Raw genomic sequence first — 24,674 nt, 5'->3', positions numbered from 1 at the left:
TTAATTTTGAGAATATATTTTATTTATTCCCGCAGATCCAAATATTATTTCAACATGTAATCAGTATTTAAAAATTAACGAGGTAATTTACATTCTCTTTTACATACTAAGGCTTTGGAACCCACTGTGTATTTTACATGTCCGGCACGTCTCAGTTTGAACCGGCCGTATCTCAGATGCTTGGTAGCCTCAGGTAGCTGGTGGCGACTGCACTGAACGATACAGCTCTGCAGTTTGTATGTAAAAGTGGATTTGCTAAGCAATTGATGGGCTGTGCCTATCCACACCGTTATTAGTTCAACTGAAAATAGGCCATGCCTATTCTCAGCTTTATTAGTTATTAACAAATTGCTCTCCAAATAATTGTACTAATTTACACTCCCCTGAGTAGTCTGTAAGAGTTTAAATTGGCCGGGCGCGGTGGCTCACGCCTGTAATCCCAGCACTTTGGGAGGCCGAGGCGGGTGGATCACGAGGTCAGGAGATCGAGACCATCCTGGCCAACATGGTGAAACCCCGTCTCTACTAAAAAAAAATACAAAAAATTAGCCTGGCTTGGTGGCGGGCACCTGTAGTCCCAACCACTCAGGAGGCTGAGGCAGGAGAATGGCGCGAACCTGGGAGGCGGAGCTTGTAGTGAGCCGAGATGGCATCACTGCATTCCAGCCTGGGCGACAGAGTGACACTCCATCTCAAAAAAAAAAAAAAAAAAAAAAAAAAAGTTTTAATTGGCCGGGTGCAGTGGCTCACACCTGTAATCCCAGCACTTTGGGAGGCCGAGGCAGGTGGATCACCTGAGGTTGGGAGTTTGAGACCAGCCTGACCGATATGGAGAAACCCCGTCTCTACTAAAAATACAAGATTAGCCAGGCGTGGTGGCGGGCGCCTGTAACGCCAGCTACTCGGGAGGCTGAGGCAGGAGAATCCCTTGAATCCGAGAGGCGGAGGTTGCGGTGAGCCGAGATCACACCACTGTACTGCAGCTTGCGCAACAAGAGCGAAACTCCATCTCAAAACAAAAACAGGGGGTTTAAATTTCCCCATATGCTTGCCAGCCGTTGCTGTCAATTAGACTTTTAAATTTTGACCCTTCTGATGAGTATAAAATATCTCGTGATGGCTTTAATTTGAATTTCTACCCTTTGGTCCCTTAAGAGGAAGTGCTTATATACAGCGCAGCGAAGCCTTTCCATAAATATTTGGGGAATTGACTTACGGAGCCTCGGTTTCCCCTTTTGCAGAAAGGGGCGATGGGATCTGCCCTGCCTCTCAGAAGAGGCGAGGCTCTGTGTGGTTGTGACTCAGGTTGTGACTGTGTGAGTGACAGGCAAACGTGTAGTGAGGCTGGGGCTTTGGCTCCTTGGAGGTAGAGGAGGTGGAAGAGGTGAGGACGGGGCCTTGAGGCCAAGGGAAATGGAAAGACAGCATCTTCATTTGTTGTTTTGTTTTCTTTTTGAGACGGAGTCTTACTCTGTCACCCAGGCTGGAGTGCTGTGACGCGATCTTGGCTCACTGCAGCCTCCGCCTCTTGGGTTCAAGCGATTCTCCTGCCTCATTCTCCTGAGTACCTGGGATTACAGGCACGCGCCACCACGCCCGGCTAATTTTTGTATTTTTAGTAGAGATGGGGTTTCGCCATGTTGGCCAGGCTGGTCTGGAACTCCTGACCTCAGGCCTCCCAAAGTGCTGGGGTTACAGGCGTGAGCCGCCGCGCCCGGCCAAGACAGCACCTTTAAATGTCATGCCCCACGCTGCACGTGGGGAGGGAGGCCTGAGCAGGCCACACGTGCCAGCTCCCCTCCAGCACACACACCCCCCTCTCTCCCTGCTCCGGCTAATTCCAGGATGTGAAGGAAGTATGAGACATTAAGGGATTTCAAACCCTGGGAGACCTTCACCGTGCTGAGGAAAGCTGGATGCTGTGAAGAGTTGAATTTCTAGCAGGCCAACAAAGGCCCTAGCCTGGTCTCCCCAACCCCAGACCCCCTCGTTAACCTTATTGGCTGAGCTGGTTTCCATGGAAACTGTCCAGTTCAAAGGGACACTGTAATATGTTCATCCCTGCGTTTCCCCAAGTTCCCAACGAGCTGAGTGAGAGGTTTTCAGTGCACGGGAGCTCCCGGTGCTCCGTGAAGCTTTCATCCATTCATTAATCCTCTCCCCTCCCACCCTCCTCTCCCTCTGTTCCCTGACTCCTCCCTGCAGGCCAGCCAGCTTGGTGTGTACAAAGCATTTGTCGATAACTATAAAGTCGCTCTGGAGACAGCTGAGAAGTGCAGCCAGTCCAACAACCAGTTCCAGAAGATCTCAGAGGTAGGCCGCTCCCCGCACAGCCACCCTGATGGACAAGGAGCTTTGGGGGCTGCTCAGAGCCCTTGGTCTCCCCTCCCTCTCTTGCCAGTCGGTGAAGTGGTTACTGTAATGGGTAACACTTAGCCTGATATTTGCTTTCTTGCACCTGACATTTTCCCTCTTAATAGAAAATGATCTATTTTATTTCATTTTTTTTATTCTCTTTCAGATTAGAGAGAGGAACAGGGGAGGCAAAAAAAAAAAAATAAAATCCAAGGCAGTGTTCTCCCACACCACACTATGGTGACCTTGAGCAAGTCACGTCCCCCCTCTTGGCTTTTATGTCCTGTCTGGTAGAATGAGGGGTTTAGACATGGCCAGATAATCTTTTTTTTTTTTTTTTGAGACAGAGTCTTGCTCTGTCGCCCAGGCTGGAGTGCAGTGGCGCGATCTCGGCTCACTGCAACCTCTACCCCCTGGGTTCAAGTGATTCTCCTGCCTCAGCCTCCCAAGTAGCTGGGATTACAGGCGCACACCACCACGCCTGGCTAAGGTTTGTATTTTTAGTAGAGGTGAGGTTTTGCCGTGTTGGCCAGGCTGGTCTCGAACTCGGGTGATCTGCCCGTCTCAGCCTCCCAAAGTGCTGACATTACAGGTGCGAGCCACTGAGTCTGGCTTGGCCAGCTAATCCTGACTTTGCTTGATAAGAATCACTGGGGCATTGTTTAAAACACAGATTTCCAGGCACCTTCCCCGGAGCTTCTGATTCAGAAGGCTTTGCGTGGGGCCCAAGATTCCATATTTGAACAAGCTTCTGGGTAATATTTATGACAGGGAAGTCTTGAGGAAATTTGGACTATAGGTCGTCTTTTAAGGTTCTTGCCAACTCTAAGACTGCAATCCCATAAACACAAAAAGGGTAAGAGCCACTTATGTGGAGAAGGAGCCTTAGAATCCCTGGCCGGGAACATGCGTGCTTCTGCTCCTGAGGCCCAGCCTTCCTGGCCGGGAACACGCGTGCGTCTCCTCCTGAGGCCCAGCCTACCTGGCCGGGAACACGCGTGCTTCTGCTCCTGAGGCCCAGCCTTCCTGGCCCGGAACACGCGTGCTTCTGCTCCCGAGGCCCAGCCTTCCTCCTGCACTCCTCCGCAGGGCAGAGGTGCAGTCCTATCTGCCATCAACATTTCTACCCAAGAGGTGGCATGGAGGGACAGTTGCTTAGGATCCTTCGAGACAGAGCCCAGTTCATCCCTTTGTCCAAAAAGACCTCAGCGGCACCCCTGAAGCACTGGCCTTGCGGGAACAGCCCCCAGCTCGGGGCAAGAGAACCTCCATCCTAGAAAAGGGGAGAAGCTTCTGCAGTTTTGGGAGTCCTGCCTTAAAGGCCCCTCTTGGCCCTTTGTGTTCCCATCTCAGCTCTAACGCTAGAAGAGTTGGGGAAACGCAGGGTAGTTTTCCTGAAACTTCAGGGGTGACGGGCGATGCCCACGTTTAGAATCCACCGAGAGGCAGCAGAGAAGCTGACAGTTGGAGATGAACATGTCAGCTTCATTACTGTTAAAAAAATGCAGCTTGGAAAGTGTGGATTTGGATCTGTAGCCACAGTGGGCTTGCTGACACTTCGCCTCTGGAATGAAACGTACCTATAGAAGCCGGGCGTGGCGGCTCACACCTGTCATCCCAGCACTTTGGGAGGCCGAGGCGGGCGGATCACCTGAGGTCAGGAGTTTGAGACCAGCCTGGCCAACGTGGCGAAACGCCATCTCTACTGAAAATACAAAAATTAGCCGGGCGTGGTGGTGCACACTTGTAATCCCAGCTATTTGGGAAGCTGAGACAGGAGAATCTCTTGAACCCGGGAGGTGGAGGTTGCAGTGAGCTGCGATCACGCCACTGCACTCCAGTCTGGTGACAGAGCGAGACCCTGTCTGGAAAAAAAAAAGTATCTATTGAGTCCCTTGCAGGAATAGGAAACCACAGGCCCCCTCCCCACAATGAGGACAGAGCCCACGCCTCTCACCCAGTGTGCAGAGAGAGGATGGCTGACCATAGTTTCTTCTCCCAGACCCATGGAGCAGATGTGTCACCCTCTGCCTGGGAGGACGAAGTGCAGGGTGGGGAAGTCCCTCTCCATGGAGTCAAGTGGCTGGAGAGGCCAGGTGCAGTGGCTGGAGAGGCCAGGTGCAGTGGCTCACGCCTGTAACCCCAGCACTTTGGGAGGCCGAGGCGGGAGATTGGCTTGAGCCCAGGAGTTCAAGACCGGCCTGGAAAACATGGTGAAACCCCGTCTCTATTAAAAATACAAATAAAAGGGGCTGGAGAAATGGTGCTTTCCCCGCGGTTTCCAGCCCAACCCAGGAACTACCTGGACTCCCCTGGTCTGTGTTCAGAGCAGCCCTGCCAAGGCCGCCCAAGATCCCGGGGTCAGACATGGTGCAGAGAGTGTGGGGTCTTCTCTTGGCCTGGGCTGATTGCCTGTTCTCTGTGCATAGGCAGAAACCCCCACACCCAACCATAAGCCCCTCAAAGCCTGCCCACCCTGGAGGGCAGAGCCAGGCCCCTGGCTTTCTGCCAGGTGGCTTCTCATCCTGACTCACTCGATGATGTGCTTGCTTCCTGCTGAGGCTGCCACTTAATTACTGCAATTAGGCTCCTCTCTGCAGCAGGAGTGATTTCATACCCTAGACTTCACTGGAGGGGGCGTGAGGAAACATTCCCGAAATCTGGGAGTCCAGGCACCAGCCAGAGACACAGCCTGGGGACGCTGAGTATCCCCCACCCTCCACCCCCCAAAATATACACACACTGGGAATCCAGGCACCAGCCAGAGACACAGCCTGGGGATGCTGAGTATCCCCCACCCTCCACCCCCCAAAATATACACACACTGGGAATCCAGGCACCAGCCAGAGACACAGCCTGGGGACGCTGAGTATCCCCCACCCCCCGCCCCCCAAAATATACACACACTGGGAATCCAGGCGCCAGCCAGAGACACAGGCTGGGGATGCTGAGTATCCCCCACCCTCCACCCCCCAAAATATACACACACTGGGAATCCAGGCACCAGCCAGAGACACAGGCTGGGGATGCTGAGTAAACCCCACCCCCCGCCCTCAAAATATACACACACTGGGAATCCAGGCGCCAGCCAGAGACACAGGCTGGGGATGCTGAGTATCCCCCACCCTCCACCCCCCAAAATATACACACACTGGGAATCCAGGCACCAGCCAGAGACACAGCCTGGGGACGCTGAGTAAACCCCACCCCCCGCCCCCCAAAATATACACACACTGGGAATCCAGGCACCAGCCAGAGACACAGCCTGGGGACACTGAGTAAACCCCACCCCCTGCCCCCCAAAATATACACACACTGGGAATCTAGGCACCAGCCAGAGACACGGCCTGGGGACGCTGAGTAAACCCCACCCCCTGCCCCCCAAAATATACACACACTGGGAATCCAGGCACCAGCCAGAGACACAGCCTGGGGACACTGAGTAAACCCCACCCCCTGCCCCCCAAAATATACACACACTGGGAATCCAGGCACCAGCCAGAGACACAGCCTGGGGACACTGAGTAAACCCCACCCCCTGCCCCCCAAAATATACACACACTGGGAATCCAGGCACCAGCCAGAGACACAGCCTGGGGACGCTGAGTAAACACCACCCCCTGCCCCCCAAAATATACACACACTGGGAATCTAGGCACCAGCCAGAGATACGGCCTGGGGATGCTGAGTAAACCCCACCCCCTGCCCCCCAAAATATACACACACTGGGAATCCAGGCGCCAGCCAGAGACACAGGCTGGGGATGCTGAGTATCCCCCACCCTCCACCCCCCAAAATATACACACACTGGGAATCCAGGCACCAGCCAGAGACACAGCCTGGGGATGCTGAGTATCCCCCACCCTCCACCCCCCAAAATATACACACACTGGGAATCCAGGCACCAGCCAGAGACACAGCCTGGGGACGCTGAGTATCCCCCACCCCCCGCCCCCCAAAATATACACACACTGGGAATCCAGGCGCCAGCCAGAGACACAGGCTGGGGATGCTGAGTATCCCCCACCCTCCACCCCCCAAAATATACACACACTGGGAATCCAGGCACCAGCCAGAGACACAGGCTGGGGATGCTGAGTAAACCCCACCCCCCGCCCTCAAAATATACACACACTGGGAATCCAGGCGCCAGCCAGAGACACAGGCTGGGGATGCTGAGTATCCCCCACCCTCCACCCCCCAAAATATACACACACTGGGAATCCAGGCACCAGCCAGAGACACAGCCTGGGGACGCTGAGTAAACCCCACCCCCCGCCCCCCAAAATATACACACCCAAGCTCCATCTCCGGGAGTTTTCTCTGTCTAGAAACAGCTTGAGACAGAAGTAGGAAGTTCCTGCTGTCTGAGTGCTTCCTCCCCTGCAGACCAAGCAGGTGGCATCACCTGGGCAGCTGACCTTGGCCTCATCACCTGGGCACCTGACCTTGGCCTCACCTTGCCTCCTGCCTTCCCTCCCACACCCCTCTTTGAGGCTCCGTGTGCTCCGTCTGCCAAGTGGGGATGGTATTACAGCTCCAGTTGCAGGCTGCACTGTCCTGTTAGCAAAAGCTGGGGCTGGAATGTCTCTAAAGGAGGATAAAGAGGCTTGGAGCAGATGAGTCATCCCTGGGGTCTGTTTCCAGTACTCACTACCTGCTGCCTGGCTTGGGGTCCAGGAGGGGCATTGGCTGTTCCTCCCTCGAAGCTTCCTCTCGGACCCCCAGCATGGGCAGTGGTGGGTGGGGAGTGTCGGGGGTGCTGGGGGCTGAGTAAGTGCTCTCTGATGGGGGTAGGATGCAGCTCACTGTCCTGGGGAGCTCAGCGTCTCTGCTGAAGGTCCACCACTTCCCTGCTGGCGTGTGGGACCCTTCCTTCCTACCTCATGGGTTCCTCATGCCCTAAAGATTGGCTGGAGTACCTGGCGCTGGTCAACTCAAACCCTGTCTGCCCTTGGCCGACGTGTAGGGTTCCTGAGTTGGGGTTCCTGTAATCACAGGGCTCCCTGCCAGCCTCTCTCATCTCTGGGACCTGGAGTCCCTTCCTTCTTGCCCACGCCCCAGCCACTGGACTCCACAAGGCTCCAGGAGTTCACAGGTGTGGTGCAGGGGATTGGGGTGGCAGAGGCAGCCCATGGCCATGGGGCTCCTTTGTCTTTCTTTCTTTCTTTTTTTTTTTTTGAGACAGAGTCTTGCCCTGTTGCCCAGGCTGGAGTGCAGTGGTGCGATCTCGGCTCACTGCAACCTCCGCCTACCAGGTTCAAGCGATTCTCCTGCCTCAGCCTCCCGAGTAGCTGGGATTACAGGCACCTGACACCACACCTGGCTAACTTTTGTATTTTTAGTAGAGATGGGGTTTCACCGTGTTGACCAGGCTGGTCTTGAACTTCCGACCTCAGGTGATCTGCCCACCATGGCCTCTCAAAAGTGCTGGGATGACCGGCGTGAGCCGCCACGCCTGGCCTCTGTTCTCATACTTGCACCCTGAGTTTCAGAACTCCCCTTCCTGCCAGGCTCACAGTGGGGGCTGGGAGAGGTGAGGGACAGAACAGGCCACGACTCCTCTCCTCCCTTTGGCAGGAACTCAAAGTGAAAGGTCCCAAGGACTCCAAGGACAGCCACACGTCTGTCACCATGGAAGGTACCTCGGGGAGCGGGCTGGATTACAGGCACCTACCTTTGTCTGGCTGTGCAGGCAACAGGCTGCGTGAACGCGGCGCCCTTCCCCTTGTGTGTGCGTGTGTGTGTGTGTGTGCGTGTGAGCGTGAGCATGTGTGAGCGCGTGTGAGTGTGAGCTGAGTGCGTGTGTGCGCACACGCGAGGACTCCAGCCTCGTGCCCAGGCAGCCAGCCAGCTACAAACGTGCTCCTCTTTAGGATGCCAGCAGGCTGCTGGGTCCCTCCCTCCCTACCCCTCCTCCCCTTCCCCTTCCCTCCTCTCCTCGCCACGCGCCTCCCTCCCCTCCCCCTTGCTGGAATAGCACTCCGGAGCGGCTGCTCGATGCTGGAGTCTGTGCGGCAGCATCAGTAAGGTGGCTGAGTGGCCGGGCTGCTGGTGGGCGCCGGGGAGCCTGGAGCGATGGCTGCACGCTCCCGCCGCAGGGACAGAGGCTGCCATGGAGATTCTCCTCATTATTCGCTTCTGCTGTAACTGCACCTATGGTAACCCAGGTGCCCGCTGTGGGAGGTGGCGGACCCTCCCACCTCTGGGGGCCGGCTGGAGTGGGCTTAGATGTGGCCGGGGAGGTTAGAGGGCTGCGGGGAAGGAGGGTGGGCAAGCGGCTGGACCTGAATTTCCCCCTTCGTTTTGGCGGCGTCCAGCCTAGAGTTGAAACCTGGGGGCTGCTCAGAGCAGGGCCGCTTGCAAATGGAAGGACCAGGCTGGAGGGGTCCAGGTGGCCCCGAGGATCGGTGGGGAATTGGTGGGCTAGTGTGAGAGAACTTCCTGGAGGGGCGGTTGGGGAGAGACGGCGACGAGCTGTGCCCGCAGACGTAGTGGCCCTGAGGCCGGGGAGAGGGTCTGCGGGGGCCAGGCACAGCGTGGCGACGGGTGGCGATGGTCCGGACGGCGGTGTTGCCAGCCGAGAGGGCGGCAGCGCGAGCCGGAGGGAGAAGTTGGGAGTTTCTTTGTTTCTGGAGAGAGGAGCGGAGGCTGGGCGGCAGGGTATTGTGTGCTCCGCGCACGTGCAGCTGGCAGGCGGAGGACACGGAGGGGCTGTGGGAGCGGGAAGGAGAGGTTTGTTTCCAGCCGTGAGAGACCCCCAGCCGAGGTCTGGGCCCTGAACTGTGGAAGGCAGGTCGGCAGGGCCAGTGGGAGAGGGGTGTGGCAAGCTACTCTGTGAAGGTCACACACACACACACCACCTTTCGGTGGAAGGGACCCGGACCATCCTCCTTGCAGCTCCCACAGCTGGCTGGGGGCTGGGGGAAGTCCCGGGACAGGTGCATGTCATCAGGTGCATGTCATCAACACGACTGTTGGTCGTAGGAGGATGAAGCCGGCCCAGGTAGGGAGGTGTCCAGAAGCCCGTGGACCCTGCCCCAAGAGGCAAGACGTGCCAAGGGGTGCCCCGCCTGCCTGTGGCAGGGAGTGGGGTGGGCACGTGTGGCTCCCAGGCCGGCTGCTCTGGGCCTGAGTCTGTGGGAGCAGCGGGCGGCTGGTTTTAGGACCTTCCTCTTCCTTCCCACCAGGTGTTTCGGCTCTGCACCCTTCTCAGTCACTTTGCTTTCCTATCTCCCTGGTAACCCGGAGCTCCTTGGAGCTCCTTGTCGAAGGCTGACGTGAGGGGGATGGTGGCTTGCCGGAAGAGAGATGGCAGGTTTCCTGGGCTCCTTCCCAGGGGCAGCTGTGCTGGAGGGGCTGTGTGGGGCCAGTGTCCCCTGACCTTCTCAGGACCCTCTTGATGGAAGCAAGCTCTGAGGCAGCCTCTCTCCTGCGGTCCAGCAGGACGGCTGCAGGAACCCTGTTCTCACTTGAAATTGGCCTGGTCAGCGATTGGAGGAGAAATGGTCTTTTTGGTCTGGCCTAGGAGTTGGTCAGGTCTTGACTCTGCCTCTCTGAAAAGGAAACGTACCCTTGGCTTCCTCTCCCTTCCCCAAAAGGAAGCTTCGACTCAGTGAAACGGACCTGGGACCTGGAGTTCACGTTGCTTCGGTCTCCGTGATACTGTTGTTGAAGTCGGCTTCAAAGTGGGGAATGAGGAGTGAAAGGGCCAGCTCGTGAGGAGGGGGCTCACCCCATCCTGATCACTCTTTCCAAGAACCCTCCTGTGGTTCATTGAGGTTTTACAGGTGTTGCCTTCCCCTGAAGAAGGTGCAGCTCAAAGCAAGGAGTGCGGGTGGATCTACCCAGCTCCCACCACTTGTAGCCACAAGTCTCTGGCCTCAGTTGCCTTGTCTGTAAAATGGGGCTAGTGAGAATTGCTTCCCGTTTTAATCACAGGAAATAATGCGAGCAAAGCAGTTAACTCAGTACCCTTGGGCACAGAGCGAGTACCCAGCAAACTAGAGAGAGACCAGCTTGCTGCCCAAGTCAGTGTCAGTGGGAGAGGGAGAGTGGGTGAGGCCGGGCAGGAAGCAGGGCAGCCTGCAGGAGCCCAGGGACAGGGGAAGGGCCAGAGCGAGCGCCTCACCCTGAGTTCTCAGGGGACCCCGGCGTGCAGGGGCCGTGGGGAGCACAAACTTCAGGGCCGCTCTTATTACCCCGGTTCCCTCCGTATCTGATGTGGTCCCAGCGCCACCCCACCCCCCCATGCACCTGCCCTCCTGGCCGCCCTTCCAGGGCTCATTCCACAGCCTTGCTCAGGTGGACTCTGGAGGTGACCACAGACATATTAATAACCCCTCTGAAACCCAACCTGCCATGTGTTCAGACCTCTGAGCTTAGTCAGAAACCTCTTCCTCCTGGGACCCAAGAGAGGGCTGTGGGGAGCCGATAATGCAGTGTCAGCTTTCTGTGGAGCCGCCACTCCGGAGCCCACCCTGGCAGGTGTCTGCTGAGCTTGTGCTTTCTTTTGGGTCTCTGGGGTTCTCGAGTGTGTTTTTTTCCCCCTGAAGATGGGCTGAGCCACAGGTGGGTGCCTTAAACAGCCTCAGAAATGGATCCCACCTGAGCTAGGACCTGGGCTGCACCCTCAGTGCCGAGGATACCCCAAGACTGGCCTCGTTTCTTCAAGCTTCCATGGCCCATGGGGAGGGTCTCTGGAAACTGCTAGATAAGAAAGGGCTACAGATATGTCATGTGAAGTGTATTTACGTAAACCAGTGGTTGGCCGGGTACTCATGCCTGTAATCCCAACTTTTGGTAGACTGAGGCAGGAGGATTGCTTGAGGCCAGGAGTTCGAGACCAGCAACATAGTGAGACCTTGTCTCTATATTTATTTTTATTTTTATTTAAACGAAGACTCACTGTGTCGCCCAGGCTGGAGTGCAATGGCGCAATCTCAGCTCACTGCAACCTCCGCCTCCTGGATTCAAGAGATTCCCCTGCCTCAGCCTCCCAAGTAGTTGTGATTATAGGCGCCTGCCACCACACCTGGCTAATTTTTGTATTTTTAGTAGAGATGGGGTTTCACCATGTTGGCCAGGCTGTTCTTGAACTCCTGACCTCAAATGATCCACCCGCTTCGGCCTCCCAAAGTGCTGGGATTACAGGCGTGAGCCACCGTGCCCGGCCCCTCGTCTTTATATTTTTAAAAAAATTAAAATAAATACATAAATAAAACATAAAGCAGTGGTTTTCAACCATTATTATACATTCAAATCAGTAAAGAAGCTTTATAGAAATGCTGATGGCCCCTGTGGTCTTGCAGAGATTTGGGTTGAGTTGACGGGGCCGGGGAGCAGGCATCTGTATCTTTTAACCGCTCCTCCAGTGATTCCGACGGGCAGCCAAGCTCGGACTGCGGGTAAGGCTGGTGGCCCTGCTGAGGCTGCATTTTCTTCACAGCCAGCAGATTGCTCCCTGAAGTGTCTGCTTAGCCGCGCACGGGGTATTTATATCTCAGGCTTTGGAGAACTATCGGGTTTGGGGCCCGGATAGGGCGTGCGTGTTCACGCTGGGACCTGTCGCAACCTGGTCCTATGGGACACCCAGTCTGGCATCCTTCTTCCCAGATGACCACCCTGCCTCTGTCACTGCCCCTGCAGCAGGAGGCCCAAGGTCATGACCCCAGGGACAGAGCATCCAGGTGCAGGACTGAAGCTGAGCCTCCTGTTGGGAGGGTGGGCACAGCCGCGTACAGGAAGGGTGTTGGGAAGTGTTGATCCACCAGCTGCCACCTCCACCTGTTCCTGCTGAATCCCAGCCATCCTCACTTGGTGTCTGGGTTGTGGAGGGTGTGGCTCTTGGGGGCCTGGGCTGGCCTTGCCTGCGTCCTCCCAGCCTCTTTGGGGCTCTCATATGTGAGGCCTAACCTGAGTTGCTTCAGGAAACCTTTGCCCCTCAGGCTGCCACGTGTTTGAGAGCACAGCCTTTTTTTGAGACGGAGTTTTGCTCTTGTTGCCCAGGCTGGAGTGCAGTGGCATGATCTTGGCTCGCTACAACCTCTGCCTCCCGGGTTCAAGTGATTTCCCTGCCTCAGCCTCCCAAATAGCTGGGATTACAGGCATGTGCCACCACGCCTGGCTAATTTTTGTATTTTTAATAGAGATGGGGTTTCACTGGTTGGCCAGGCTGGCCTCGGGGAGCAGAGCCTTTCTGTGGAGATCAGGCCAGCCTCCTGGCCTCCAGCCTCCCTGCCTCCAGCCTTCCTGTGCTTTGCTATCTGGGGTTTGAGGATGTGGGGAGGGGTCTTTCCTCTGAGAGATGAGGCCAGTCCTGTGGATCACAGTGAGGCATGCCAATCCCAGCTGGCTGTGCCTGGCCTTCAGCTCCAGGAGCCTGAGAATGATAAGGTCTGGGGAGCTGCCCTTCCTGGAAACACAGCATGTCTCCTTCCCCCATTCTGGGGTCCTGCATGTGGCAGGTGTGCTGGACTCTGCAGGGCGTGGCTGGGTGGAGCTGTGTGATTCTGGAGTCCTGCATGTGGCAGGTGTGCTGGACTCTGCAGGGCGTGGCTGGGTGGAGCTGTGTGATTCTGGGGTCCTGCGTGTGGCAGGTGTGCTGGACTCTGCAGGGCGTGGCTGGGTGGAGCTGTGTGATTCTGGGGTCCTGCGTGTGGCAGGTGTGCTGGACTCTGCAGGGCGTGGCTGGGTGGAGCTGTGTGATTCTGGGGTCCTGCGTGTGGCAGGTGTGCTGGACTCTGCAGGGCGTGGCTGGGTGGAGCTGTGTGATTCTGGGGTCCTGCGTGTGGCAGGTGTGCTGGACTCTGCAGGGCGTGGCTGGGTGGAGCTGTGTGATTCTGGGGTCCTGCGTGTGGCAGGTGTGCTGGACTCTGCAGGGCGTGGCTGGGTGGAGCTGTGTGATTCTGGAGTCCTGCATGTGGCAGGTGTGCTGGACTCTGCAGGGCGTGGCTGGGTGGAGCTGTGTGATTCTGGGGTCCTGCGTGTGGCAGGTGTGCTGGACTCTGCAGGGCGTGGCTGGGTGGAGCTGTGTGATTCTGGGGTCCTGCGTGTGGCAGGTATGCTGGACTCTGCGGGGCGTGGCTGGGTGGAGCTGTGTGATTCTGGGGTCCTGCATGTGGCAGGTGTGCTGGACTCTGCAGGGCGTGGCTGGGTGGAGCTGTGTGATTCAGGGCTGGGGGTCCAGGAGAGCATCTGCCTTGAGCCAGGTGAGGCCAGGACAGGCCTGGGGAGGGGGGCGGGGTGGCTCTCGATGAAGCCATGTCTGATGGGAGAGGAGGCAGGGCTGTGGAGGGAGCAGGGGCTGCCAGGGCTGTGTGTCACCTGTGTCTGCCGTTTGGTCGGCCCAGGGAGCGAGAACAGAGGTGGGGGCTGCCGTGGGCTCACTCTGGTGTCCCTCGAGGGGTGTTCACGTGGGAAGCATGCGGGTGGGGGACGAAGCTGGTCTCTGGGGTGTTGGGTTGCCCTCGTCCATCATCCTCTTCCTCCTTCTCCCTGTCTCCCCCGACAGCTCTGCTCTACAAGCCCATTGACCGGGTCACTCGGAGCACCCTAGTCCTACACGTGAGTGTCAAACCCCCGAATGGCCAGAGAGGGCTTAGGAGTTCAGTGGAAGACTGAGCCTGGGTGAGAGGGTGCTGGAGTCACCGAGAACAGTCCACCTGGGGAATCAGGGGTTCCTAGGCTGCAAGGATGCCTGTCTGGCCCGCGGTATCCGTGCCGCCAGGCCAGGGCCTGAATACAGCTTGGCTACTAAGCTTGACGTGGCCAGGTGCTCCCCGGGAGGCAGGCATTCCTGCTTCCCCACCCGCTGCCTCCTGGTCTCCAGTGTCCTTGGAGCAGCTGCAGGGCAGACACAGGGTTTCTCTCCCAGCTGCTCGGGGGGATGAGCCTCCACCTGGTCTCCGCACTGGGGAAAGAGTATAACTGTGGCCAGGAGAAGAGGGGGCAGCCAGGGCCCTCTCCCCTGCTGTGCTGGCTCTGATTTTTTTTTTTTTTTTTTTTGAGGTGGAGTCTCACTCTGTTACCCAGGCTGGAGTGCAGTGGCGCGGTCTCGGCTCACTGCAAGCTCCGCCTTCTGGGTTCAAGCAGTTCTCCTGCCTCAGCCTCCCGAGTAGCTGGGATTACAGGTGCCTGCCACCACGCCCGGCTAATTTTTATGTTTTTACTAGAGATGGGGTTTCACCACATTGCCCAGGCTGGTCTTGAACTTCTGACCTCAAGTGATCCCCCGCCTCGGCCTCCCAAAGTGCTGGGATTTCAGGCGTGAGCCGCCGTGCCCGGCCTGACTCTGATTTGTAGTTCAGATTTTGCGGGAATTAGGCAGGTCCCTGAGTGCCCACCCTTTGGATTCTTTGGGTGGGGACTGAGCACTCCCCGGTGGCCACTCATCAGGCCCCAGAGCTGCTCCCCTCAACTCACCGCCTCACCCTTCCCAGGACCTGCTGAAGCACACACCTGTGGACCACCCCGACTACCCGCTGCTGCAGGATGCCCTCCGCATCTCCCAGAACTTCCTGTCCAGCATCAACGAGGACATCGACCCCCGCCGGACTGCAGTGACAACGCCCAAGGGGGAGGTGAGCTCAGCGCCCGGCACGGCCCCTCACCCAGGCTGAGAAGTATCAGATCCCTCGTCCCCTTCTGTCACGCACGGGCGGCAGGTCCCTCGTCCCCGTCTCTCACGCACGGGCGGCGCCGGGTGCCTCCTGCCTCTCCAATCCTGATTCCCCATTCCCAGCCAAGGAGAGGTTTTCAGTCCTTGGTCACCCTGATGACCTGCAGCTTTCCAGGCCCTAGGCTGAGAGCTTGAAGTCCAGTGTCTCATTAATCCTCATAATAATCTAGGGAGGCTGGGCTGGGTGGCTCACACCTGTCATCCCAGCCCTTTGGGAGGCCAAGGCAGGTGGATCACTTGAGGTAGGAGTTTGAGACCAGCCTGGCCAACATGGTGAAGCCGCGTCTTTACTAAAAATACAAAAATTAGCTGGGCGTGGTGGCGGATGCCTGTAATCCCAGCTACTCAGGAGGCTGAGACAGGAGAATTGCTTGAACCCAGGAGGCGGAGGTTACAGTGAGCCGAGATCGCACCACTGCACTCCAGCCTTGGCGACAGAGTGAAACTCTGTCTCAGAAATAATAATAACAATCCAGTGAGCCAGAAGAACCTGAGGCTGGGGAGTCTCTCTAGGTCCACCACGCAGTCTTTCAGCCACAGGTGTCAGAGCTGGATTCCTCACCTGGGGCTGTCTGGAGGCCCACGCTGGGAAAGTGGCCTCCGGGTGCCTCGTTCTTGAATGCAGACACCTGCCTCTGGCCAGTGTGATGCCGTCGGGGTCTCCTAGGAAGCGAAGGGAGCAGGAGCTTGGAGCTGCTTCAGCTCGGCCTGCACACGCAGTAGCTTGCGGGGAGTCCGCAGCAGGAAAGGCTGGCACTGGAGGTGGTGGAGGCCGTCCAGGTTGCCGGAATGTCCAGTGGGCACCTGCACGTGGGACAGCCATTCCCTGGGGGCCCTTCTTGGTGCAAGGGTGGGGACAGCCCAGCGAGGGGAGTACCAGGAAGCATGAGAGGGACAGTTGCCTTCGTGGGTTGGCAGCCGGGCCCGGGTGAAAGGCTTCCTGTCCAGGAGAGGCCATTAGGCGGCTGTTACGAGTGAGGCTGACAGGGTGTCTGCTCCTGTGGTCTGTTTACGAGCCCCCAGGGTCTCCTGGGGAGAAAGTGGTGAGGGACAGGCCTGGACAGTGTCCACCGGGCAGAGAGAGCCGATTCCGTGTGGCTCCTGGTGCTGATGTGCCGCGTCTGGGGATCCCCTCGTCTGTTTTACTCTGAGGATATCTGAAAAATCTCCAGAGGGCTTAGCATACCCTCCGTTTTCGGTCATCCTTTTTTTGAGACTGAGTCTCACTCCATCGTCCAGGCTGGAGTGCAATGGCACAGTCTCGGCTCACTGCAGCCTCCACCCTCTGGGTTCAAGCAATTCTCCTGCCTCATCCTCCCAAGTAGCTGAGATTACAGGCAGGCGTCACCACGTCTGGCTAGTTTTTGTATTTTTAGTAGAGATGGGGTTTCGCCACGTTGGCCAGGCTGGTCTCAAACTCCTGACCTCAGGTGATCCACCCGCCTCGGCCTCCCAAATTGCTGGGATGACAGGTGTGAACCACCGCGCCCGGCCTCGGTCATCTTAATTGTATACTTTGAATACGCTCACCTACGTATTACAGCAGATGTAGGTCACACCGTGTATCATACCGGAAAGGCTGGCACAGATGGGGACGATCCCCCGGCTCTGAGCGTGGGTTGGAAACTCTGGAACTCCCACGCGGAGCAGAAACCACCCAGAGCCCAGGTTAGAGTTGGCTGCAGGTCCCCTCTGGGCACTGCTGCAGTCCCAGGCTGGACGGCCCAGGTCTCATCCCCAGGGGGCTGGAGAAGCCAGGGAGGAGTAGCACGGACAGGCCGGAGCAGGTCTCAGTTGAGCCGGGGCTAGATGAAGTTCACCGCCGTGGTCGGGAGGGATTGCAAACGGGGATGTTCGTGCCCCAGGGTGGAGAAACCAGGTCGTCCTGGGCAGGGGGCTCCAGGGGTAGCCACGGAGAGCCCTGTGCATCACGCACACTTAATGTGCCAGGCACTGTGCTATTTCACACGCACCATCTCAATGAGTCACCTTATGAGGCAGACATCACCGTCCGCACTTTACAGAAGGCGAATCTGGGATTCAGAGAGGTCAGGGAGCCCATCTGAGATCACAGCGGAGACGCCTGTTGGCATTCAAACCCATGTCCATGTGACTCCGAAGGCAGTGCTTGAACCACGTTTGGTTAAGGGATGATAGGCTATGCCGCCTCTCGGTCCAGTCCTCCCTGGCTGGCCATGCCCCCGCGTGCAGGCTCTGCCCTCGGCCGCATTCCCCTCTGAGCAGGCTGGGGGGGTCTGCCATCTCCCTCAGACGCGACAGCTGGTGAAGGACGGCTTCCTGGTGGAAGTGTCAGAGAGCTCCCGGAAGCTGCGGCACGTCTTCCTCTTTACAGATGTCCTACTGTGTGCCAAGCTGAAGAAGACCTCTGCAGGGTGAGTGTGCGAGTCCAGGGGCAGGGGGTGGGGGAGGGGGTCCGGACCTCTGCGGGGTGAGTGTGCGAGTCCAGGGGCGGGGGAGGGGGTCCGGACCTCTGCAGGGTGAGTGTGCGAGTCCAGGGGCAGGGGGCGGGGGAGGGGGTCCGGACCTCTGCGGGGTGAGTGTGCGAGTCCAGCGGCACGGGGCGGGGGAGGGGGTCCGGACCTCTGCGGGGTGAGTGTGCAAGTCCAGGGGCACAGGGCAGGGGAGGGAGGTTGGACCTCTGCGGGGTGAGTGTGCGAGTCCAGGGGCACGGGGCAGGGGAGGGAGGCCGGACCTCTGCAGGGTGAGTGTGCGAGTCCAGGGGCAGGGGGCGGGGGAGGGAGGCCGGACCTCTGCGGGGTGAGTGTGCGAGTCCAGGGGCACGGGGCAGGGGAGGGAGGCCGGACCTCTGCAGGGTGAGTGTGCGAGTCCAGGGGCAGGGGGCGGGGGAGGGAGGCCGGACCTCTGCGGGGTGAGTGTGCGAGTCCAGGGGCAGGGGGCGGGGGAGGGGGTCCGGACCTCTGCGGGGTGAGTGTGCGAGTCCAGGGGCAGGGGGCGGGGGAGGGGGTCCGGACCTCTGCGGGGTGAGTGTGCGAGTCCAGGGGCAGGGGGCGGGGGAGGGAGGCCGGACCTCTGCGGGGTGAGTGTGCGAGTCCAGGGGCACGGGGCGGGGGAGGGAGGCCGGACCTCTGCGGGGTGAGTGTGCGAGTCCAGGGGCAGGGGGTGGGGGAGGGAGGCCGGACCTCTGCGGGGTGAGTGTGCGAGTCCAGGGGCAGGGGGCGGGGGAGGGGGTCCGGACCCTGCCACCCATGGAGCCTTCAGCAACTTTGTGGGTTTCTTTTCTTTTGAGACGGTGTCTCGCTCTGTCACCCAGGCTGGAGTGCAGTGGTGCGATCTTGGCTCACTGCAACCTCTGCCTCCCGGGTTCAAGCGATTTTCCTGCCTCAGCCTCCTGAGTAGCTGGGATTACAGGTGCACGCCACCACGCCACCATGTCTGGCTAATTTTTGTATTTTTAGTAGAGACGGGGTTTTGCCGTGTTGGCCAGGCTGGTCTCGAACTCCCAACCTCAGGTGATCTGCCCGCCCCGGCCTCCCAAAATGCTGGGATTACAGGCATGAGCCACCGCGCCTGGCCGGTTTTTTCCTTTTAAAAACTATATTAATTAACTTAATTGCACTACATAGCCCTTTTTCCTGAAAGTAAGTCATGTTTTTAATTATAAAGATAATATAAGGACATTGGAGGAAACCCCGTCCCCCACTGAAGCATGAGGTCCGCCTCCTGCCGCGCTGCTTCCTTCCCTGTTTTTAAATGTTCTCATGTTTCTTCACACAGTCGTAATCACTGTGAATGCCCAATTTGGGGCTCTGCTGTTTCTGTTTCGTGTCATAAGCATTTTCCCTGTTGCTGCCTCATCTTCATAGTCATCCTTTTACTTTCCTGCACGATGTTACCAGTGGATGTGCCATCGTCTACTTAAGCATTCTCCTTTTATTAGACATCTCTGAATTCCTGCTAACTGCAGTGCTGTGAATATTCACCACGTCTCCTGCTACTATTTATTGAGGGTTTAGGCTATGCCAGGTGCCGTGACACATGCTTTGAATACATGATTTCTAGTCCTCCCAACACCTCCACAAAGTAGTGACTGTTGTTCCCTAATCATAGATGAGAGAAGAGTCTTGGAGAAGGTAAATAAGCAGCCCAAGCTCGCACAGCTAGAGGCACAGGTGGGACTGGAACCCCAAGCTGACGTGCAAGCTCCTTTGAGCCTCCTTCTCTCTACCCGGGAGGGTGGGACTAGAACCCCAAGCTGACGTGCAAGCTCCTTTGAGCCTCCTTCTCTCTACCCGGGAGGGTGGGACTAGAACCCCAAGCTGACGTGCAAGCTCCTTTGAGCCTCCTTCTCTCTACCCGGGAGGGTGGGACTAGAACCCCAAGCTGACGTGCAAGCTCCTTTGAGCCTCCTTCTCTCTACCCGGGAGGGTGGGTCTGCTCCGTGCCTTGAGCAGAGGTTCATTCTGCGTTCATTCACACATTCTTCCACCCACACTTAGTGATCAACTGCAGTGTGCCAAGCACACCCCTTCTCACGGCTGAGAAGCGGCAGCCTGGATTCAAACCCGTGTCTATGGGACTCGTTTACCACCAGGCTATCTTGCCTCTCCCTTCAGCCCTCCCTGGTTGGCTGTGCCCCCAAGTACAGCACAGGGGACTCCACAGCCAGTGTGTTATACCACCAGGCTATCCTACCTCTCCCTTCAGCCCTCCCTGACTGGCTGTGCCCCCAAGTATAGCTCAGGGGGAGCAAGCCACACACCCACCCCAACACTCAAGGGTCAGAATGAGAAGTGCAAATCTAAGTCTAGGGGAAGGATCGATCATTATGAACGTCAATAAAGGGATGACTGGCTGGGCACGGTGGCTTACGCCTGTAATCCCAGCACTTTGGGAGGCCAAGGCGGGTGGATCACCTGAGGTCAGGAGTTTGAGACCAGCCTGGCCAACATGGCAAAACTCCGTCTCTACTGCAAGTACAAAAATTAGCCGGGTGTGATGGCAGGCACCTATAATCCCAGCTACTCAGGAGAATGAGGTGGGAGAATCGCTTGAACCCTGGAGGCAGAGGTTGGAGTGAGTGGAGATCGCGCCATTGCACTCCAGCCTGGGTAACGAGCGAAACTCCATCTCACAAAATAAAAATAATTTAAATAATAATAGTAATAAAGGACATGACTCCCTGGAACTAGATCATGTTTGAGATAATTCTGAGGCAGAGATGGTGATAATAAGCACACATGCCTCTGCCTGTCGTCCTTTGCGATGGCAGACATTACTAATCACATAGGCCTCTGCCTGTCGTCCTTTGCCATGGCAGACATTACTAATCAACTAGGGCACACTTTCTTGCTAGACTTGGATGTGGCTTTGTAATCCTTCACCCAGTGTTGACCCATGTGACCACTCTTGATAAGAGGTGGCATTTGGAATAACACCTGTATTCCATTGCTAGCCTGAAGGATATTGAACACGGATAGTCTAGAAGGGAGGGAGGGGATTGTGGTGGGGAATAGGAAAATGTGAGCCCAGCCAGGGAGGCTTCGCTCTTCTTGATACCTAAGTGGTTTGGGATGTTTGACAACATGAGTCATCTGGGCCAGAAGCCTGGTAAGGTGAAGGGGCGGAGTTGCTCCCTGCGGGCAGGGCGGACCCCAGAACCCAGCTGTCATCACTCCAGTGTGTGTTTCCCAATCAGGCTCCTCAGGAGCAGGGATCAGTCTTGCTTCTGGCGAGTTCTCAGTCAGCCCCTGTCAGTGGTTCTGTGGTTCTGGACCCAGGAGTTGAGGCTGGAAGAGCCAGGCTCCCTCTGGCTCATGGCTCCCTCTGGCTCGTTTGCAGGAAGCACCAGCAGTATGACTGTAAGTGGTACATCCCCCTGGCCGACCTGGTGTTTCCATCCCCCGAGGAGTCTGAGGCCAGCCCCCAGGTGCACCCCTTCCCAGACCATGAGCTGGAGGACATGAAGATGAAGATCTCTGCCCTCAAGAGTGAAATCCAGAAGGAGGTGAGCAGAGCTTGGTATCTGAGCCTGGGGCCCTTTGAGCCAGCTGTGTTGGGGGAGGTGGAGGCGGGAAGTTGTAAGGTTTGAGACTTTGAGAGGGAGCCTTGAGTGTGTAGTTACTAAGGGAAAGACCTCGACTACAGTAGCTCCAAGCAGATTGAGGGGGTCAGTGCTCAGGATTTCATAGGGCTAACATGGGAAGTGCCCTGGAAAGCAGTGCGTGTTGAACACGATAGAAAGGGGAAGCAAGTAGCCAGGCGCAGTGGCTCACACCTGTAATCCCAGCACTTTGGAAGGCCGAGGCAGGCGGATCACCTGAGGCCAGGAGTTTGAGACCAGCCTGGCCAACATGGCAAAACCCTGTCTCTACTAAAAGTACAAAAATTAGCAGAGTGTGGTGGTGGGCACCTGTAATCCCAGCTACTCGGGAGGCTGAGGCAGGAGAATGGCTTGAACCCGGGAGGTGGAGGTTGCAGTGAGCCAAGAACATGCCATTGCACTCCAGTCTAGGCAATAGAGTGAGATTCTGTCAAAAAAAAAAAAAAAAAGTGGAGGTAGAGGGAAGCAAGAGAAGAAAAAGCAGGCTTTTGTAAGGAAAAGCAGGACCTGTGCAAGGAAAAAGACCTGGGAGGCCTCTCAGAAACTGACAGATCAAGTAGGCAAATAAATAAGGACAGAGAGGACCTGAATGCCACAATTAACATGCTTGACTTAAAAATGCAGAGAAGCTTGTGCCCTGACAGAAAACTGAGATTCTTGTCACACACGTTTGGGACATTCACATTTATCCTATAATAGGCCACTAAGGAAATCTCAAAATTTTTCTACAAGTTGATAGCATACAAGTCATGTTCACAGACCACAGTGGAGTAAAATTAGAAGTGAACAAGAATATTGGTCAGCCTGGGTGCAGTGGCTCACACCTTTAATCCCAGAACTTTGGGAGGCTGAGGCGGGTGGATCGCCTGAGGTCAGGAGTTCAAGATCAGCCTGGCCAACATGGTAAAAATCCATCTCTACTAAAAATACAAAATTATCCAGGCATAGTGGATCATGCCTGTAATCCCAGCACTTTAGGAAGCCCAGGCAGGCAGGTCAGCTGGGGTCAGGAGGTTGAGACCAGCCTGGCCAACATGGTGAAACCCCATTTCTACTGAAAATACAAAATTAGCCTGGCGTGGTGGCTTGCGCCTGTAATCCCAGCTACTCAGGAGGCTGAGACAGCAGAATTGCTTGAACCTGGGAGGCAGAGGTTGCATTGAGCTGAGATTCCGCTGCTGCACTCCAGCCTGAGCAACAGAGTGAGACTGTCTCAAAAAAAAAAAAAGAGTATTGGTTCGGAAAGTTCAAACTGACAAGGTAAAGAGCAAATCACAATTCAAAATGAGAACTGCAAACTGTTTAGTGCTGTCTGGAAATGAGCGTACTACATACCAGTACCCATGGATGCAGCCAAAGTGCTGTTTAGAGGAACATGCATAGCCCTCAGTTCACAAAAGTGTCTAGAGGAACATGCATAGCCCTCAGTTCACGTAACAACAGCGTCTAGAGGAACATGCATAGGCCTCAGTTCACGTAACAACAGCGTCTAGAGGAACATGCATAGCCCTCAGTTCACATAACAGTGTCTAGAGGAACATGCATAGCCCTCAGTTCACGTAACAACAGTGTCTAGAGGAACATGCATAGCCCTCAGTTCACGTAACAACAGCGTCTAGAGGAACATGCATAGCCCTCAGTTCACATAACAGTGTCTAGAGGAACATGCATAGCCCTCAGTTCACATAACAGTGTCTAGAGGAACATGCATAGCCCTCAGTTCACGTAACAGCAGCGTCTAGAGGAACATGCATAGCCCTCAGTTCACGTAACAACAGCGTCTGGAGGAACGTGCATAGCCCTCAGTTCACGTAACAACAGCGTCTGGAGGAACGTGCATAGCCCTCAGTTCACGTAACAACAGCGTCTGGAGGAACGTGCATAGCCCTCAGTTCACGTAACAACAGCGTCTGGAGGAACGTGCATAGCCCTCAGTTCACGTAACAACAGCGTCTGGAGGAACGTGCATAGCCCTCAGTTCACGTAACAACAGCGTCTAGAGGAACGTGCATAGCCCTCAGTTCACGTAACAACAGCGTCTGGAGGAACATGCATAGCCCTCAGTTCACGTAACAACAGCGTCTAGAGGAACGTGCATAGCCCTCAGTTCACGTAACAACAGCGTCTAGAGGAACGTGCATAGCCCTCAGTTCACGTAACAACAGCGTCTAGAGGAACGTGCATAGCCCTCAGTTCACGTAACAACAGCGTCTGGAGGAACATGCATAGCCCTCAGTTCACGTAACAACAGCGTCTGGAGGAACGTGCATAGCCCTCAGTTCACGTAACAACAGCGTCTGGAGGAACGTGCATAGCCCTCAGTTCACGTAACAACAGCGTCTAGAGGAACATGCATGGCCCTCAGTTCACGTAACAACAGCGTCTAGAGGAACATGCATGGCCCTCAGTTCACGTAACAGCAGTGCTAGAGGAAGGCAGCACAGGAGGAGCTTCCCTGTGAGTGGAGGAAGGGCCTGGAGCGGTTTGGTCAGCTTGGTCTGTTTTCCTCCCCTCTCAGGTTCAGCTTAGGCCTCACCACCCCTGGGAAGCTTCTCTGACACCCACCCCCGCCACAGTCTGGGTTGGGTGCCCTGTCCCCAGTTCCTGTGGCTTTTTATTCACCTGTGGGTTTGCCTAAATGCTACCGAATTGTAATTGCAGTGTCAGACTCCTCTCTTCCCCACTGGAATTTGAACTCCAGTGACAGCGCTATTTTCTTCTGTTCCATGTTCCTAATCTTCAACACGTACAAAACAGGTGGTTAGGGCCCAGCGTGGTGGTTTACACCGGTAATCCCAGTACTTTGGGAGGCTGAGATGGGTGGGTCACTTGAGGCCAGGAGTTCAAGACCAGCCTGGCCAACATCGTGAAGCCCCGTCTCTACGAAAAATACAAAAATTAGCCGGGTGTGGTGGTGGGTGCCTGTAATCCCAGCCACGTGGGACGCTGAGGCAAAAGAATTGTGTGAACCCGGGAGGTGGAGGTTGCAGTGAGCCGAGATCGCACCACTGCACTCCAGCCTGGGCAACAGAGTGAGTGGGACTCCATCTCAAAAAAAAAAAGGTACTTAGTAAACAAACAATTATTGAAGAAAACATAACTAGATGGCCTCTCTGAGGATTCTTTCAACTCAAGCATCTCCCTTTGAACAGGGGAAAGCAAGATCACCATTACAGCCCCAGGAGTGTTCAGGGCTGGGGGATGTCCTAGGACGGAGGGTCCAACTGGGGGTACATCTGCCCAGAGGGCTCCCTCGCCAGCACAGCTGTCCCCCTCCTGAACGGCTGGGCCCTGCCCACAGTCCCCGCCCAGGAGCACCCTGCGTGCCTGTTTCCCACCCGCCCCTGGGAGGCTTGCTGCCTCCCCATTGCCCCAGCTGTGCAGACGTGGCCTTGTGCCCAGTCGAGTCAACAGTCAACCCTCACAGAGCCCCACTGGCTGTGCTGCCTGGGGTGTGCCGGGTGCCTCATGTGTATCCCTGTCCAGTGGAGGAAGCAGACACGCCCCTTGCTGACCACAGAGTGTGGCACATGTGAGTCACTGGAGAGGCACAGGTGC

General features: G+C 56.5%; 1 protein-coding gene across 6 annotated transcripts in view; it reads left to right on the top strand.

Moving 5' to 3' along the window:
• Nucleotides 1-24,674, top strand: part of ABR (ABR activator of RhoGEF and GTPase) — a 223,396-nt gene that overhangs the window by 139,664 nt on the left and 59,058 nt on the right. For 5 of the 6 annotated variants that reach the window (XM_055367089.2, XM_055367092.2, XM_055367090.2 and 2 more), the window contains 6 exons: nucleotides 2,206-2,313; nucleotides 7,936-7,996; nucleotides 13,868-13,920; nucleotides 14,796-14,936; nucleotides 17,306-17,427; nucleotides 20,855-21,020. In XM_055367089.2, the coding sequence (XP_055223064.2) occupies nucleotides 2,206-2,313; nucleotides 7,936-7,996; nucleotides 13,868-13,920; nucleotides 14,796-14,936; nucleotides 17,306-17,427; nucleotides 20,855-21,020 (651 nt within the window). Of the gene's footprint in view, nucleotides 1-2,205; nucleotides 2,314-7,935; nucleotides 7,997-8,416; nucleotides 8,517-13,867; nucleotides 13,921-14,795; nucleotides 14,937-17,305; nucleotides 17,428-20,854; nucleotides 21,021-24,674 lie in introns of those variants that run through there. The other variant, XM_063700493.1, reaches the window with a different exon arrangement.

This window comes from Gorilla gorilla, chromosome 19 (genome assembly GCF_029281585.2).
Source record: "Gorilla gorilla gorilla isolate KB3781 chromosome 19, NHGRI_mGorGor1-v2.1_pri, whole genome shotgun sequence".
Classification (NCBI taxonomy): Eukaryota; Metazoa; Chordata; class Mammalia; order Primates; family Hominidae; genus Gorilla; species Gorilla gorilla.
Note: the sequence above shows the minus strand (reverse complement) of the source record. Positions and strands in the feature narration are given on the sequence as shown.